The 16,870-nt window shown below is 48.3% G+C and overlaps 8 protein-coding genes across 8 annotated transcripts; 2 read left to right on the forward strand and 6 right to left on the reverse strand.

Moving 5' to 3' along the window:
• Positions 1–357: 357 nt before the first annotated feature.
• Positions 358–1,666, reverse strand: N7466_000918 (uncharacterized protein; the record flags this gene model as incomplete). The annotated part of the gene is made up of 6 exons (XM_057160316.1): positions 358–907; positions 966–1,090; positions 1,152–1,213; positions 1,266–1,297; positions 1,380–1,399; positions 1,502–1,666. The coding sequence occupies 6 exons, from the start codon at positions 1,664–1,666 to the stop codon at positions 358–360; spliced, it is 954 nt and encodes a 317-aa protein (XP_057026564.1).
• A 445-nt stretch (positions 1,667–2,111) lies between these two features.
• Positions 2,112–2,926, reverse strand: N7466_000919 (mitochondrial 54S ribosomal protein bL19m; the record flags this gene model as incomplete). Its single annotated transcript, XM_057160317.1, has 3 exons — positions 2,112–2,205; positions 2,279–2,660; positions 2,731–2,926. 3 exons carry the CDS (start codon positions 2,924–2,926, stop codon positions 2,112–2,114), a joined length of 672 nt encoding a protein of 223 aa, XP_057026565.1.
• A 235-nt stretch (positions 2,927–3,161) lies between these two features.
• Positions 3,162–4,306, forward strand: N7466_000920 (uncharacterized protein; the record flags this gene model as incomplete). The annotated part of the gene is made up of 2 exons (XM_057160318.1): positions 3,162–3,258; positions 3,330–4,306. 2 exons carry the CDS (start codon positions 3,162–3,164, stop codon positions 4,304–4,306), a joined length of 1,074 nt encoding a protein of 357 aa, XP_057026566.1.
• Positions 4,307–4,764: 458 nt separating this feature from the next.
• N7466_000921 (uncharacterized protein) lies at positions 4,765–6,633 on the reverse strand (the record flags this gene model as incomplete). Its single annotated transcript, XM_057160319.1, has 4 exons — positions 4,765–4,860; positions 4,919–5,593; positions 5,653–6,041; positions 6,096–6,633. The coding sequence occupies 4 exons, from the start codon at positions 6,631–6,633 to the stop codon at positions 4,765–4,767; spliced, it is 1,698 nt and encodes a 565-aa protein (XP_057026567.1).
• Positions 6,634–7,086: 453 nt separating this feature from the next.
• N7466_000922 (uncharacterized protein) lies at positions 7,087–11,400 on the forward strand (the record flags this gene model as incomplete). Its single annotated transcript, XM_057160320.1, has 10 exons — positions 7,087–7,310; positions 7,370–7,880; positions 8,292–8,435; positions 8,509–9,130; positions 9,187–9,284; positions 9,337–9,579; positions 9,632–9,985; positions 10,034–10,277; positions 10,330–10,835; positions 10,888–11,400. The coding sequence occupies 10 exons, from the start codon at positions 7,087–7,089 to the stop codon at positions 11,398–11,400; spliced, it is 3,459 nt and encodes a 1,152-aa protein (XP_057026568.1).
• Positions 11,401–11,727: 327 nt separating this feature from the next.
• On the reverse strand, positions 11,728–12,807 carry N7466_000923 (uncharacterized protein; the record flags this gene model as incomplete). Its single annotated transcript, XM_057160321.1, has 1 exon — positions 11,728–12,807. The coding sequence occupies one exon, from the start codon at positions 12,805–12,807 to the stop codon at positions 11,728–11,730; it is 1,080 nt and encodes a 359-aa protein (XP_057026569.1).
• Positions 12,808–13,677: 870 nt separating this feature from the next.
• On the reverse strand, positions 13,678–14,604 carry N7466_000924 (alpha/beta fold hydrolase; the record flags this gene model as incomplete). Its single annotated transcript, XM_057160322.1, has 1 exon — positions 13,678–14,604. The coding sequence occupies one exon, from the start codon at positions 14,602–14,604 to the stop codon at positions 13,678–13,680; it is 927 nt and encodes a 308-aa protein (XP_057026570.1).
• Positions 14,605–15,058: 454 nt separating this feature from the next.
• N7466_000925 (uncharacterized protein) lies at positions 15,059–16,826 on the reverse strand (the record flags this gene model as incomplete). Its single annotated transcript, XM_057160323.1, has 6 exons — positions 15,059–15,534; positions 15,609–15,711; positions 15,768–16,432; positions 16,495–16,552; positions 16,608–16,628; positions 16,692–16,826. The coding sequence occupies 6 exons, from the start codon at positions 16,824–16,826 to the stop codon at positions 15,059–15,061; spliced, it is 1,458 nt and encodes a 485-aa protein (XP_057026571.1).
• Between the last annotated feature and the right edge of the window lie 44 nt (positions 16,827–16,870).

Consider the following 16,870-nt stretch of genomic DNA (forward strand, 5'->3'; position numbering starts at 1 on the left):
AGGTACCGACCGATATTCAGTGATATGTCGTGGAAGAGATTGAATTGATGGAAAGTAAGAGTTCAAATACTGATAAGATTATTGACAAGATAGCAGTAGAGATCAGTTGGTGTTTAATTTACTCGAAAGACGGGTGAATATGGCGACCGGGTGGGGAAGTGAATAGAAAGTGAAAGTGAAACAGTGTATGATGCAACATGGATGCTTATGGCGGGAGCTCTGTGAGACCAAGTCTACTTAGTACATACATAAATTAAAATCTATACTGCTAATAGGAGCCACCAATGGACGATAGAGTGGATTGGGCCCATAATTTTATCCAAGAAAGCTCTTCTTGTGGTTGTTTCGAGATGAGGGTTAAAAGTGAGAGGCGACTGCATCGAGATCATCAGCGTTGAGAAGCGTAACTCCCTCGCGAAGAAGCGTCCTCCAGACTGCATTTCGCGTTCGAATTGGGAAGTATGGGGTGTTCCAGTATCTCGCGCCAATGCCCCGCTCTGTTGCGATTGCAATCTGCTCACGAAGAGCCCCAAGCTGCGTATCCGTGAGGAGCGGGTCCGTATCAGCTGTTAACTTGCCAACTGCGGCAGCAAAGTCCGTTGACGCGATCGGTGAAACTGTGCCATCGATGCTCGAATACTTGGGGTCTTTGAGATTTGCAAGAGGGGCATCGAAGAAATAGTCGCGATCGGAGACAGAAGTCACCATCTCAAGTGGAGTTTCACCCGTGCCGATAATCGTGACCGGTCCCCAAGTAACGGCTTTACCGCCCTCAACTTTGGAGAGATATCCTTTCTCTCGGAGGGGCTCTAAAGCCTGAATGACAGCCTTGAATGTCTCCGGACCGGAGGTTTTCACGTCGATAAAAAAATAGAGAGTCTGGTCTGGCGCGGTATCCCAAACCCCACTATTTTGGCCTGGTTAGGAATGGAATAGAATTGAATATTAGAAATAAAAACACTCACTTCTTAGTGGGCTCAGTCACAAAAGGACTATCTGGGTTTTGGCGAGTCAAGACATCGAGGATTGGGTTGATGTAGAGGGTTTCAAGCGTTCGGTCCTTTGTCAAGGCAGATTGATCATGACCGACCTGGATTATCCAGCCGAGTTTAGCTCGGTCATTCGATAATGATGGTACAAGCCGAACTTACATATAGCGTGCCATTGTATAGCCAGACATCTGCCTCGGTTGATGTACATCCTTTCGAAAGACCTGCCAAGATTTGGTTAATACAATTATTGCGAATAAGCTTCTGGTAACATACCCGTCCAGAATGGCTCTTGTCTCCAATAGTCACTATTAACGACAAGTTAGAACCGGTAAAATAGAAACGCGAATTGCCAATAGGCGTATTCAGATATGTAAACGCTTAACATACTTGTGAGAATGAACGGGAATCTAGTAGACATGACGTTAATCCAGTTCACCAAGGCAAAGCGGCCGAAGGGGAATAAAGGCGCATTTGAATCCAGTATTGAGCGACGAGGTCAAATCACTTACCGGAGGAATGTCTCGGGTAATATCTGTGGGATATTGGTACTCTTCGCCGCCATGGGTGTTCTGCAAGATGTGCTGAAGACTAGAGGTAATCGTCCCGATAACAGGGTTCGGACCGGCGGCTAAAGCCAGGGCCACGGCTGACACCAACACCGAAGAGAAGACCATTCTGTGAAATAATGAAGATCCAATATACATGTATCTCATATATCTGGCCAATATACAAGATTGGTTGAGGTATTGAAAGTTTGAAGGGGGTTGGGAATTGAGGCGGAACTCGGGCTTGACCCTGCACGTGTTTTAGCTCCATAGTACTTACTTAAATAGTTGAAGCTGCGCTGGGCGATATATCAACATTGAAATTGATATTGACCAAAACCCCAGAAAAGCATGCAATTTCGATACAAAGTATGATCAGTCCGGTTCGTCTCGATGGAACCTTGGGAATGATCCGTGGATATTACCATGAAATTTCCAAGTAGATTTGAAGCTTACTTTTGTTTTGGCAGTGCAGTTGAAGGAACCATGTCTAGAAGTAGAAACACATTTACTATTGACAGATAATAATACAGGCTGGAATATGCTAAATGAACTATATTGCGCCATTGCGCAATCACTTCTGGCGGTTGCCACCCAGGAAAGCCCGCTTCTGGCGGACGTAGGCGGCCACAACGTTCTCCACGCTGCGGCGGTCGTGCTTGCGGGACCTGTTGATAAATCCTTGTCAGTATGATGTTGCTAGTAGTCACGATGCCGGATTGTAGTATGGAATTGACGAACCGCATGTAGTACAGTCTTGCGCGACGGGGCTTGCGCTCAGCGCGTTGGACAATCTCCACACTCTGCACATTGGGACTGAACACCTTGATCGACATCTCAACACCCACACGAGTGAGCTCATTGCGCAACAAGAATGAAGTATCAATACCGCGGAGCTTGATACTCAGCACCACACCGTTGAAGGGGTCGCCGTTCTTGAAAGTCACGCGCACAATATCACCGGGCTTGACACTGCGGGTATTCCGGCGGTAGTCGAACAGGGCCTTGCGCTCGCCCTTGGGGTCAAGGACTTCGAGCTGGGATTCGGTGATCTTTCCGATGGGATCTTTGCATGCTTTGCGGGTGGAGGGAGGAGCTGGGTAGACCTTGACGGGCTTGGAAGCTGAACAAACGGCTCCAGTCAGCATAACACACCTACAAAAAATCACCTGGAGAAATCCGTAGGCACTTACCATTTTGCGGTTGCATACGCAGCGGTAATTGTGAGAGGAATTGCTGGGGAAGATTTGGAGGGAGAGGGACACGCTCGGGTCTCTTCGAATAGGCTGTTGAAATGAACCGGCGGGTCATCTGTGGCTGAAAGGCATCCTGAGTTCTAATCAAGGACCGCAGGCAGCCTAGTGGCCGCATTGTCGGTAGGGCAGCCATTGGTCTTGGTGGTTTGATGGGGTATCGAAGAACAAAGTCGGCGTCGAGTTTTGGAATTGAGTCGATCCGGCAGAATTTCGTGCCAAGACTCGATATTCTCTTCGCCGCCCGGACTCACATCTCGCGCTTCTTTCCAAACGGAAGTTGTTGTACGCAATAAATAACACCCAGAGCCCTCCAGCGTACTGCCCATTGTGCAAGGAGTATCTTTACCGGGTATCGGTATTAATTGATCATGGCTCAGTTCGCTATGGGCAGGCTCTTCCGGCTGCAGGGCACCTCGCGCCAGTCGGTGACCTTTTCGCAAGTCCGCACCTTTGCCTCAAAATCCGGTAAGATACTATGGCCCAATGGCTTCTGAACTGGGAAATTGGCTTGCTAATTGATTAAATTTGGTGTATAGCAATTCCTACATTCACCACTACCGCATCTACCGAATTGAACCAGGCCCTTGAACACTGGCGACAAGACCTCTTCATTCCATTCGGCCTACCCAAACGACAGCGCATGAGCATGTTCAAGGAGAAACATGCTCGTAGATTGGAAGATGAACCCATCACCGTGAAGATTAGCGAGACCGAAGAGTACACTTTGCGACCCTTGAAGCTCTCCTCACTGCCCAAGAGCAAGGAGGCCATCAATGTCTTCCGTCTAATGGAAGCTGCCAACGACTACAAGAACCTCGTGCCTTTCTTGAGTGGACTCTGGAACGCCCAAATGTCCATTTCTCCCGCCAGATGGCAATACCTTATTCGCAAGACCGGCAGCGCCGGCAGACTCTCTCTTATCCTTGAATGCGCCAGACAAGAAAAGCACACCGGCCTGTCGCTACAAAACAACGATAACACCGAGCGTCTGTTCTTCGAATTCCACCGCATGGCCCACGAGGCTGGCTTCAAGGGAGAAAAGGTGAACAAGGCTCTTAAGATGGCAAAGCAGGCTGTGGATATCATGGACACATACGCCCCAAGCCCGGCCACAAACCCAAAGTACCAGCCTTATGTTATTGGAACACTGCTGGAGCTTAGCGCTGCGCGTGCCCTGGCAGAGGCTGGTGGCAAAGACAACGGCGATGTGTTGAACTACGCACGGAAGCTTATTGCTTCTTGGCACTTGGGTGATTTTTCGACTATCCCTAAGGATCAGTTTGACGCAGAGCTCGTGAACCAACGGTTCATTGAATCTATTGCGGTGTGCAAGGGATTGCAGCTCTGTTTGTCGATTCACGGTGTTGCCGTTGACAAGGCTCTGCACACAGCTGTTACATCACGCCTCTCTGAGGTGAAGAAGGCTATCACAGCGCAACTTAAGGCGATCCCCGAGGGCTCTGCTGATAAGGTGCACAGCGCTGAGTTCGCCCAGGCTGTGCTTCAGAAATAAAGGATTTTAAGCGTGGTTTTTGGCTGTCAGTTGTTTTGAGAAGCATACCGGCATATGTATATTACTCTTATTCCAGCATCTTTGGAGCTGATCTTGTATTTCAATCGAACATTATTGCCTTACTTCGTCATTCATGCTAGCAGTTGACTGCATACCTCCACATTGCCCTTACTATTATTACTTTGCTAGGTACATCTACGTATGCACATTCATCTAGGGAATTCCCAAGAGGGGACTGGGAAACCAGAACCTTAATATGCAGGTGGGAAAGTGCTGCAAAGAGGGAATGTGATCATAATAAATACTTAGCTTTGAACCCTTCGGGGATTATCAACAAAATTTTCAAGTTCCTATCAAAATGCGAGATGATGATCAGGGTGATCACCATTGAAGGCCGAAAAGGAGACAAACGCTTGATGAAAATGGTTGAATGAAGAGTGACAGCATAGGAAGGTCATTTAAGAGCACAGCTCTACAGTGTTGTCCTTGCTAATACGGATTTGGGATGTAAGGGTGGTCTCGCCATCGACAACGGCAGGGCCGGATACTTTGATCTAAGTCTGCAAGTTAGCAAATCATCCAGGCTAGTTAAACAGACCAAGATTATCTTACCTGGCCTTCAGGAGTGTCTGTGATAAGATCTTCCGAGACAGCAGTCAGTGTAATTTCGGTACTGCTGAGAGGAGAACCAAAGTGACTCGGACCATCCGAGCGGCGGTAGTCAAAGACGTTCGACTGAGCGATAGCACCGGCAATACCAGGTCCAGTCAGAGCGTATACAAGACGAGCATCGGTGAAAATCCGCAAATCTGTCATTTGCTCCGAGGTAAGACGGGCCTCGGTAGGTGCATCAATGCGATGCGAGATACACAGTAACCGCAGTTGATCTAACGACAGCTCCGCAGTTGGCCCAACTCGGGCCAGCTGACTGAAGATATTCTTTGAAGGCATGTTTCCAGCATCTAAAGTGCGAGCTTGGACCCAGCGGCCAAGGGAGGAAAGAAGTCCTGCTTGGGGTCGCATGACGCTGTCGTGGTAGTCTGCCATTGTCTGTGATGAAGCAATGATGACAGTGGGCGAAACCCCGACCGTAGCCAAAGCAAAGTCAACTTTCTCTCCCGCGACCGAGTTCAAAGCAATAGAGGCACCAGAGAACAGTGCATTCATGATAAGGCAGAGGGGGTAGGACCGGGAGAGGGAGTCAATAGAGAGCACAATATCCGAGGAAGAAAAACGCTGGGTTCGAGGAAGAGTAGAACCCAGGGACCCAATAGCAGCGACTAGGTTCTATAATACGGTCAATATCATGACGGCAATATTGAAAGAAAATAATGGTCATTTCTTACCTCTGACTGGAAATCAATGAATTTGCCGGACTCGTCAGAAGAAGGCCAGACAGTGGTGATTCCAGGAGCTGGTTCTTTGGGGTCATATTCGGGGACATCCAAGCCGGCCAAGTCCTTCTTTTCCTCCACTAGCTCATGCCAGACATCAACTTTCATGGTACCGTCCACACCCTCAGGAACTCCATGCCAGTCCATATGCTGATTACCGAACTTTGCAACCCACACGACTTGTGACAGTTGCTTGTTGCCATGGGCGGCGATCGAGAGATCAAGAGATCCGGCCTCAGCGATCAAGGCATCGGCCTGAACTGTCTGGAGGTGTGCTGACAGGGTCTCGGCTGGAAGGTTGTGGGGGACAAGGATGGTCTTGAATCCATAGAAAGCACCAGCTATGTAAAGGAATTAGTATAGAACTGAAGTGTGGGTGATTTTGGTTCAAATACCGAAGAGAGCGGCCAGCAGTTCAACCGAGTCAGTCAGGCAGACTGCAACAACCTTGACTTCAGCCTTCTGAAGATGGTGACCAATCACATTGATTTCCTGGGTTACTTGGGACAGAGAGTGCTCGATAGCCTGTCTACCAAGAACAGTGTATATTTTTCCTTGCACTTTGGATGGGGTACCGTCCTCATTCAAAGCTCCCCGTACCGCAGCCCGCCAGATGTCGCGCAAATCACCTTTCCTACCAGCTGTCCACTTGGCCGCACCGGGGTCCTTGACATTCAATCCAGCCCGTAGAGGGAAGCCATAAGGGGTTTCTAAGCTGCGGTAGGTTGCGGATTCGCCTGACTGTCGGATGGGTGAAGGTGTGGATTGGCGAGCAAGTAAGAATGGATGAACATCCGGGTCCTTAGCTGACACCACGGAATAGATCGCAAAAGCAGCAACAGCGCCAGCGACGATGGTGCTATAGATATTCCAGTCGGCCAAGATATCGGCCACCAGAGTATCCAATCTCTGAAGAATCGGTTGATCTGCCATTGCGAATTGATGACACGAGGAAGAACAATTGCGGAGTATCAATATGACGTGAGAGCAACACGAGTATTGATAAGGCGGGGCCGGGCCAACCTTATACCGGCGTTTAATCACTTCGCGCTTAGCGTTTCTCTGCAAATCCCAGCCACGAACCAGCAACACCAAAACAACAACCCCCTTCACTCTGGGAACTACCAACCTTTAGGCGCTGTCAATGCCCACGGCGATCTAATTGAAATTCTCTCCCAATACCCCTCCCCCCGCGTCCGAAGGTAAGTTGGTAAGTTCTACACGGTTTTCTTTCAAGCGTAAGTTCCCCTGCTTCCGTTTCCAAATGTTAAGTACCATATCCCTAACTCTGGAACTATAGCCGGCTTTGTCTCTTTTGAACTACTACAAGCTTGTTATCTACCATTGTCCGTTCATTTTTATTATTTGTTGATCCGACTTGCGACAATGGATTCCCTCCCCTCGACCCCCAAGGCCACGCCGATGGCAGCGATGGCAGCTCCCCCCTCCGCGGGGTCTGAAACCCCCGGGAAATGGCGCCACCCCCAGTTGGATGAGATTGTCCGACGTCAGAACGCAGCTACATTTGGTGACAAGAACTTGCGAAAGGTCATTTGGAACGGAGGTGCCCTAGCTATTACTTGGGGCTTTGGAAACAGCATCAAGAACAGGTCAGCTTCGTGATCGACAAATGCTTGTACACATTTCACTGATTTTATTCTTTTAAAAGCTCGCATTACATTTTCGACCATAACTCGGCATATCCCGAGGCTTCGCTACTGCTCATTCAGCTCTTCTTCGTCGTCAACATTCTCATCGCCTTGTACCCTCTCTTCCGACCAGTGGATAACCTCTCCGATATTCCCTTGACACCTACTCAGCGAGCCCTTCTGGGCTTGGATCCCACCGCTACCCCTCCTCTTACACCCGGAACTACATATGTCACCCCGCCAAGGTACCGCGTGTCAACTTCGCGCAAAGGCAGCCCTGCAAGCCAGAGCGGGTCGCCCCTGTCTGCGACACCCAACTTTTCAGAGCGACGCGTTTCCTCCGGTACTCCATTCTCGCCTGCCTCCAGTCCATTGTTCCATAAAGCAGTTGCCAACGGTGGAAGAGATACAGGTCGGCGACCAAGTTTCGGATCATCCTCGCCTCTTGGTCGCAGCACCGCCTCGTTCGGAGAATCCAGCATCGGCCCCGGTACACCTTCTCCTCTAGCAGGGAAGCGAACCAGCTTGTCAGTCAGTAATAAGTGGCTTTATGAGAGAAGCCGAAGGTTGTCCGCTAGCGCTGGGTCGATGTGATTTGATTTTATGTTTGTGGGGTTTTACACATGGACTGCGTGGAATTGGAGTTGGTAGATCATGGTACTCATAGCGGGCTTTTTTTAATGCATAAATATTACTAGTTATCTTTGAGAATTTATATTCGGGCTATACCTACTTTTCTTGTAACATTTTCCGCTTTATTAAGTTCATGAAAGAGATTAAAGGTACATCGGTGAATATAAAGAGGCGCATATGTCATGGGTGTTTGGGTGGGCTCGGCAGCCAATACACGGCCGAGACTCCGCAATAGGAACGAACGCAACACCAACTACCTCCGCGCAAGACACCAGCACCCTCACTCTGCTTTGAGACTTTCCTGACTAGCTGATATATGAACCTTACCCCGTGAGGGACTGGGTTCATTTACCAGCAATGGGGGCCTCGGAGTCGAAGCTTGTGTTCAAGCAAGGCATCTTCCGCCTCTCCGAAGAGAAGGAGATCCCCGCCGACGACCCTTACTGGACGAGAGTATGTTACCCCAAGAGAGGATTCGCTTGGATCCGAGGAATGGGGGATGCTTATAGCTGACCGGTTTATTCAGTTCTGGGAGCTACCCGAGTCTACAGAAGATGTCTTCAGCTTGTTCACGCCTGCTGACATCCGACGAACGCGCGACCATGCCTTATCGAACTTTGAAACGTTGATACTCTCAGTGTCCTCACGGCTTATAGTCTTGAAAAACCACCCTTCTTTCCCCGATCCCGATCTTGCACCCGATCGTGATGTGCTCAACTGCATTCGCATACTCACCCGGCTCCTACCCTTTGTCTACGAAGCCGAACACCTGGAGGATTGGGAAGAGAAGTTCTTTTGGTCGCGTCGCAAGAGAAAGACTAGACAGTCGCAGATTGCAGGGGAAGTGCTCTTTGACGATGCACAGCTGGAGGATCAGCAAGACGGGTCTTCGCCATACGGAGAAGAATACGAAGATGTGAAACCTCTCGCAGAGGAGTTGATCGATACGTTGCTTGACTTGCTCTTTTTCGCCGACTTCACCATTCCAATGCTTCCAACTGCCAAAAGCAAGATCTCATACTCGATCTGGCAAAGTGGTGTGGGCTGCAATACATCTATGGGATCCAACAAAACCCTTGAGAATAATCGATGCGAGATTCTCCGGCTACTGCTCACGATGACCGGAAAGGCAATGTACTTACCTTCCAGTAAGTGCTTTTCCTTGACCTCGAAATGGTTGCCATACTGATGAGTTTATTGCTAGACACGCTCCCCGTACAAGGTGTACGGGCCATCACATACATCACCACGTGTCAGGACAAGCAGGCCGTTTTGACCACACTTTGTTCCCTGCTGAACACGGTATGCCTGCATAGGCTCCCCAAAACCAAGTCTTGTACTGACATTTGTATAGGCCATGAAATACAATCCTGCAACATGGAGGGTTCCATACGACCACGTGGTCTGGAAAGACCCTAAGCAGATACTGGTCATCTACTGCTTACAGCTTCTCCTTGTCCTTCTACTTTACCCAATTCCCGAAGATGGCCGTGGTACTCCTCCGAAGAATTACTATCGCCATTACTTTGGTAGGCTGCATAGGCCCCAGGATTTCCAGTTCCTCGTAGATGGCATGACCAGAATTCTAAACCAGCCTGTATGTGATTTACGTGCCAGTCATCTATGTCTGATACTAATACAGGAGACAGATGCAAGCCACAAATTCATTACTTCCAGGAAGTCAAAGATCAGTGAAATGGGCACCGGAGATCCTGATCCTCTTCTGGGAGACTTTGCAGTGCAATAAGCGTTTCAGGTCATTCATCATCGACTCCAACCGCTCGCATGATTTCTTGATTCTTTGCATATTTTATGCCATGGAGTATAGAGCCGATCCATCTAAACAAGGAGTAGTTCGGATGTGTGTCTTCATTCTTCAGACGATGAGTGCGGAACCGACTTTCGGCAAGAGTCTCAACATTCATTTCGAGGCACAAGAAACCCTGCCACTGTCAATTCGACAGGAGAAATTCCGAGGCTCCTATGCTGATTATCTTATTATGGTATGACATATTTCATAAGGCTATACCGGTATTTACTAATTCTCGCAGTCGATCCATACGCTCATGACAACTAGTAAAGGGAACCTCGACACAGTTTATCCCGCCCTCATGATCATCTTAAACAACATCGCCCCATACATCCAGCATATTTCGGCTGTGACTTCTCCCAAAGTGATTCAACTTTTTTCTTCTATGTCTGCGCCCAGCTTTTTGTTGGCCAATGAGACAAATCATACTCTTCTTGCTTCGTTGCTTGACTTCATCAATGCTATTCTTGAGCACAACTTCACCGGTATGATACAATGGCTTTCATCTTTAATATGATTAATCTAACTGTAATGCAGAAAACCGGTATCTCGTATACGCTATCTTGAAGTATAAACAACGATTTGAAGCCATCCGAGCTTTCACGCTTGAGAGTGGTCAGCAAGAAATTGAGCGACAGAGGGAAAAACGAAAGGCTAGAGAGACCCCAGCCGATGTGATCAGCAGTCCCTCGCTATCCCACTCCGAAGAAGATTTACACACACCTTCGGGTGCTCGGTCGCCTTTGACTCGTATTCCCGAAGAGAACAGCGCGTTCGCGATTGGAGATGACGATTCAGACGACGAAGGAGAAAACACACCGTCTCAATCGTCTCCTTCCGCTCAAACCTCACGTAGGCCTTCTTTTGCCTCAACTACCGATGAGAATGGCTCACAGCAGTTGCGGGGCATGTCCGAAAAAGCTCGTGGCAAAATGCCCGCCGGTCGCCCGTCCTTCTCTCGCCAGAATAGCATGACAAGTCAAACAAGCATGTCTGCTCTGTTCACTGCCTCGTCAACCGGCTTCATGCCAACTGTTCCTTGGGTAAGTTTATCATGCAATATTTTTTTCTGTGGCATTACTAATTCTTTCACAGCTCGAATCTTGGCTTCCAGAGTTACCGCTGCATACAATTCTGACCATCATTTCCGCCATTGCTCCCCATATTCCAGAAGCTGCTCTGCAGACTACTGCAAGCCCCGAGGCCCGTACTCTGATCAGTAATCTTCCATCATTTGCCGAAGAGCCACAAGTCAAGAGTATCATTTTAGAGCCGACACCACCCCGCGCCCAGTCATTTGAGTGGTCTGCCCTTTCCATGGGTTGGTACGAGTCTCTCCTCTGGGGCTTCATCTTTTCGAGTGAGATGGTAGTGGGCTCTGCTGCGGGTGCAACTGCGGGTACCGTCGGTGTTTGGAACGGCACCGGAATCCGTCTATTTAGAGTTCAAGAGGCTGCTGCTCAGGGACCGACTCTACTGGCTCCAAAGGGGGCCGTGGATGCAGTTGGTAGCAATTTGGTCCAGCGAATTGGAAATCTCAGTCTGCGTGGCCGCAACTCAATATCCCAGGAGTCTCCAGGCCAACCCCCGAGTGTGCGTGAAGTCTAGGGCAACCGGTCACACTGCTATCAATGACGTACATCGGAACCTTCCATGATATCAATCCCTTCTTGAATTAATCCTTTTTCCCTTTCTTCCTTTTCCCTCTCATATTGTTCGATGATCATCCTGGAGTGGTTGATGTGAGGGAGTTTAGGAAACTTCGATCAGTTCCAAGGTTTCATTGTTGTTATTCACTGATGGTCAAATTCAAATGTAGTAAGAATACATGTATATAGTGTTTATGGAATTATTACCTTGGTACCTACACCCACCTGTTACAGACTAGCTTTCAAGTAAATAGTCATACTTCCAAGTCACCACCATCAGTTTGAGTCAAACAGTGATCCGCCGAGCCTTCAAGTACTCGTAATCAGGCATTGATTCGAAAACCGCACTCTCAATAATCCCAGCAACCTCATCTCCAAACTCAGCTTTCCACTTTCTTACCTCAGCGCTAATATCAACCTCCGCTGGGGTCCTGCCTGTGATCATTCCCGAGGAACCTGAGAGTGCAGTTAACATGATATTTGCCGCACGAATATGCGACCCCTCCACATCATCCCCAGCACTCTCCTTCGCACGATTCGACGCCCAAAACCCAGTGTCTGTCTCATGATCTTGCGAGTCCCATTCAAACCGTAAAACATCTGGATCCAATCCTACCTCCTCCGCAAAACGTACCACAGCCCCGGGGGTGTTGATCAAATCATATGCATCCAGAACCGGCGGTGGGCGAGACAGGCCAGGTTGTTCTATGCACCAATCATACAGCGAACGAGCCCAGCACATGCCCATACTAGTCATTGTCGTCCCTTCCACGGCATCCTCATCGAGAATACCCTCCTTCACGAACTTCAGCATGGCCCGCCAAAAAGACGGCCAGGACAGTGCCGGGTGCCGAATAATGAACGCCATCTGCCAAGAACGCAGATACTCGTCCGAGAGGATAGTCTCGTTGGATGTTGCGTAGGTTTTCGTGGGACCGTACTTCTCTGGCGTGTCAACGCGGAATGCATTGAGAAAGTTTTCGTCGTGCACGCCTGTCAGTTTCTTCTGAAACGCCGCCGGCCCGAAGATCCAGAATGCATGCTCTTTTACAAACATCGTTTTGTTTGCAGCGAGCGCCCTTGTGGTTGCTTCTTCTAGGCTGTTCAAGCAGCTTTGGTACACTGCTGTGACGTTTCGTTTTTCTGACTCGGTCCATTGAGCTACTGGTTTCTCCAAATACCCATTTTGCGCTGCTAATATGAAGGCCGGGTAGAAGAAATATCCACCCTTCTCATTTGTGTAGGTCTTTGGCTGGTTGGGGATGTTCAGAACTTTCACGAGGGGATTTGATGCAGTTCGAGGAGTACTTATTAAAAGGATGCGCCGATGGTGATCGATCTTCTTTGGGGAATTGTTTGAAGCCATTGTGATCGACTCAACCATGTCCTGATCTTATTGTTTAGAAAAAAAGGACTTCGAGGCAAGCGCTGGAAAATTGCATCAAGCAGCAATATGACTTGGTTTAATATACCCAAGTCGAACTTTGGAAGATTTCGTTAACTGCGAGAATAGCATCTTATGTATCGCAAGTGTACGAACCAAAAGCAGATCATACACTTTCACCGTGCTGGATCCAACATTGAATTGGGTCTCCTTGATGAAGAAACCTTGTTCCGACCTCGTGGCCTGCGCCCATTTAACTTAATTATGCAATGGAAATTCATCTTGGGTCACGGAGGATATTCCAAGGTTCAATGTTAGATATACCAACTTAGGTTTCAATGTTGTATCATACCCGTCAGACAGCAAGCGAGATTGAAGATTGAAGATTGAAATCTCGGGACTTTCGAGCCTAAAGTTTCCTTGTGAGGAACCTCGACAGCATCTGATTCTCTTTCCATAGCACGGTGGAGAAGTTGACCTTTTCAAAGATTTTCCACAGTGATTGAGTAAAAGGCGAATGACGGAAATAGGAGCGTTCTCAACAGCAAGAGAGAGTGATGTGAGATGAGTAGTACACGGTGAGTAGGACTTGAGTCAAGTGGGAAGCAGAAGAAATCATATCCTAGGACAGATACTGATCCGGGTTCATCGAGTCCTGCTCTGTTTGAGAGAGCCATGGCGGTGTCAGAATTGGGTGCTGGGCCCCATCTCCAATTTCAACATGAGACTCATGTGATGAGCTCCAGCGATGCCGTCTTTTTGATGCAGCTTTAAAGAAATGTTACTAGTTTCCAAGGTTGTCTAATAGGTAGATTGGAATGAGGCTCTGATTTTGATATCTACTCAGGCTTCTCAATATTCAATGTTTTTTGCTTGGCTTAACCACCATCCCAGCTCCACACCTAGTTTTCCTTCCTGATCATACATCACCAAATGTCCCGCTCCGTCAATCAGCACCACATCCTGAGCATTCAAGCTTTCTCTCAGTCTGAATGCAGTCTCAACTGGGATCCATCGATCTTCTTTCCCCCAGATGATCCGAACAGGCATAGCCTTACCAACTTCCGGATACCTGCCCTCAACTTCCTCCGTGTTGCGGCTATTGGCTTGCACCATCTGCCTCACAAAGCCCCTCCTCCCTTCCTCGGTTGATACCCATGGGTTCTTCAAAATCTCCATGGTTTCCCTATTCAAATCCGAATGTGCCGCATCGCGAATATAAGACTCAACGATACCCTCAAAAACGGGGCCCTCTAACGCAAGAAAGACCTCCTCGTGCTCGGCAATTAATTTGAACAAAGGCTGCCCGAAAGGCCCCAGCGCAACAACATTAATCAGACACAGGCTTGCAAACTCGCAACCGTGGACTATATGCGCCCGTAAACTCATCAGTCCGCCGTGGTCATGGGCAATGACATGTGCCTTCCTCGGTCCCCAAGTTCCCGCCCAGAATTTGTAAAGCGCGGAAAACACTTCGGACTGTGCTGATAGATCTGCGTCCAAGGCAGCTTCTTTTGTGATAGCATCTTCCTTCCCGGGGAGAGGTTTGCCGAGTGGGCTTGTGCCGAAACCGGGATTATCGGAGAGGTAGACATGGAAGTACTTGGCGAGTGACTGGGCATAGACGTGCCAGACCCGGGATGACCAGGGTGTGCCATGAACGAAGACTAATGGCGGGCAGCTTTTGTCGCCGAGGGATGTCCAGCGAACTTTGTAGCTGTGGGTGTTGCTGGAGTATTGAAAGGTCTGAGTGAGTTCAATTGGGGAAGACGCATCCATGTTTGCATGTGGCTGAAGCATATACTAGTAGATTGTAGGTGATACCTTTCATTTGCAGTTTCTCTGAACTAAATACTCGATTTTGTGAATTTCCAGGTGTTGCTCTACAAGTGACCAATCAACATCAGTTCCATTTCCGGTCACGGGCCGTTCTTCCAATCATGTGGGGCTTAGTTTATCTTAACTTGATCTACTAGTTACTACTATTTATCATATTCATCATCATGGATTCGTCAGATCAATCCGTAATACACCCATGCTATTTATTCTCTTGAATATTCGCATTCAAATCATCAAAAATAGGGTATATCAAGAAAAAATGGAACCCCAGTCATAGTCGCACTCATCATCATTGTCATGATGGCCATCATCCATGGATCGTCGTCATAGTCGTAGTCGTAATCATCGCTTGATCCGTAAGGTCATAAATGCATCAAGAAGACATCAAACATCTTTATGCAGAAAGTAGAGGCTGCCTCTCTGCATCTTCATCGCCACTCATTTGGGCACTCGAATCACCACTAAGCCAGAGCATGGGTACCGCCGTCAGTAGGGATAGTACACCCAGCCCAGTCGTCATCACATTCCACCCATAATATGACGAGATAAAGCCACCTTGGATGGGTCCAAGCACGAACCCTCCCAGACGTGCCATTATCTGGAGACCAAATACTTGCGAAGCCGCATTATTCTCGCCAAAGAGCGACGGGTCTTCGATCTCTATATCATAGAGCACGCGTTGGATTTCCAGTATTAGAGCAGGCTCGGCAAGATTGACGCATAGTCCAATGCCAAGTAGAATGAGGCAAAGAATTGACTTGTCGAATGTCGTGTCTTGTTCTGTTAAGCGAAGACATACCAGCGTCGGTGATAGAACCGCAAAGGCAACAAATGCCATGGTTCTGCATCCAAATCGCTTGCAAAGGTATACTAGAAAGCATTTTGTCAGCCAGATTGACTCAGGGTCACTTTTAGTCATATGCCTCTTAACAGGTGCTACATACCAAAGAATGGTTGAAAAAGTCCTGTGAAGGCCACCGGGATGAAAACCAAACCAGACCCTAACGCACCAAAATGGAACATCTCCTGTACAAAGGAAACAAGTGTCTGGGCAGGATCGATCAGTCATAGATTCAGAATAGTCCAGAGGGCCATATACTTACTGCATCGAGGGCAGACATTATCAGCGCGCTAATAATCACAGCCCACAGACTAATAAGGATCCGCGGCTGTTGTAAAAGCTTCACTAGAGCGAGCGAGCTACTAGTCCGAATATTCTGAGAGGCATTCTCCCCGTTAAAGATAGTTTCACAGGAGAAATATCCCGAAGTATAAGTATGACCTTTGTAGGGACAATACTCAGGCAGCGAACGCCAGCGCGCAGCAACCTTTTTCTCAACGATCGAGATTCGCAAGACCATGTCAAGACCGATGAGTCCAAAAGCTATCCCAAATATAGTGTAGTATCCTCCAAGCTCAAGGGTTATACCCCCCAAAGGGGATCCAGAGATGAATCCGAGAATCATAGCGGTGCTTACATAGCCAATCATCTCTCCTATCTGGTGCTTGTCCACAGCTTCGGTTAAAATTTCGAGACCGGCAACGGTCAACATTGCAGTAGCAGCACCTTGCAACACTTTTGCGTAAATAAACCACATCACACAGTTGGCGGTTAGGAATATCGTCATGGATCCTGATAGGACGACGAGGCCGAATAGGTACAGATCTTGGCGATTCGCGGAGAAATCGAGGAAGAAACCGAGTATTGGGGTGAAAAGAAGCGCAGATACTGCCTCTGAAAGCAGCAACGCGCTATTCCAATATTCGCCTGGATAAAGAAAAAGTTATAAGCTTCCCTTGCAATAAATCCAGGCAGTTGTCTGTACGCACAATCCTCTAATAGAACTCCAGCTCGAGAGACAAGCGCCGTGGGCATGATAGGTACCATCTGGACAGTGTCAGAGCATGGTTTTGAGTTTGTGGGATATACTATCCATTCATACCATAGCGTGTAGAAAGACATCCTGGCAATCTGCGTTAGTTTCGGCTTTTTCTTCACGCGCAAAAATAAGACATCAAATGCCTACAGTGAAGAAGGACAACGCGACAGCCCCGACGATAAAATTTTGCGACGACCGTAATCGTAAGAGTAACGGCCTCTCATTGTTGCAATTATAGAGCAACGGCTCGTTCCAATTCACAAGCAACCGTGGATGATACATGTTTAAGAAAAGGGAAACAAGGCAGTTTCGACCTAGATCTCGGA

The sequence above is a fragment of the Penicillium verhagenii genome, assembly GCF_028828195.1.
Source record: "Penicillium verhagenii strain IBT 33310 chromosome Unknown utg000002l_segment0_segment0, whole genome shotgun sequence".
In the NCBI taxonomy this organism is placed as follows: domain Eukaryota; kingdom Fungi; phylum Ascomycota; class Eurotiomycetes; order Eurotiales; family Aspergillaceae; genus Penicillium; species Penicillium verhagenii.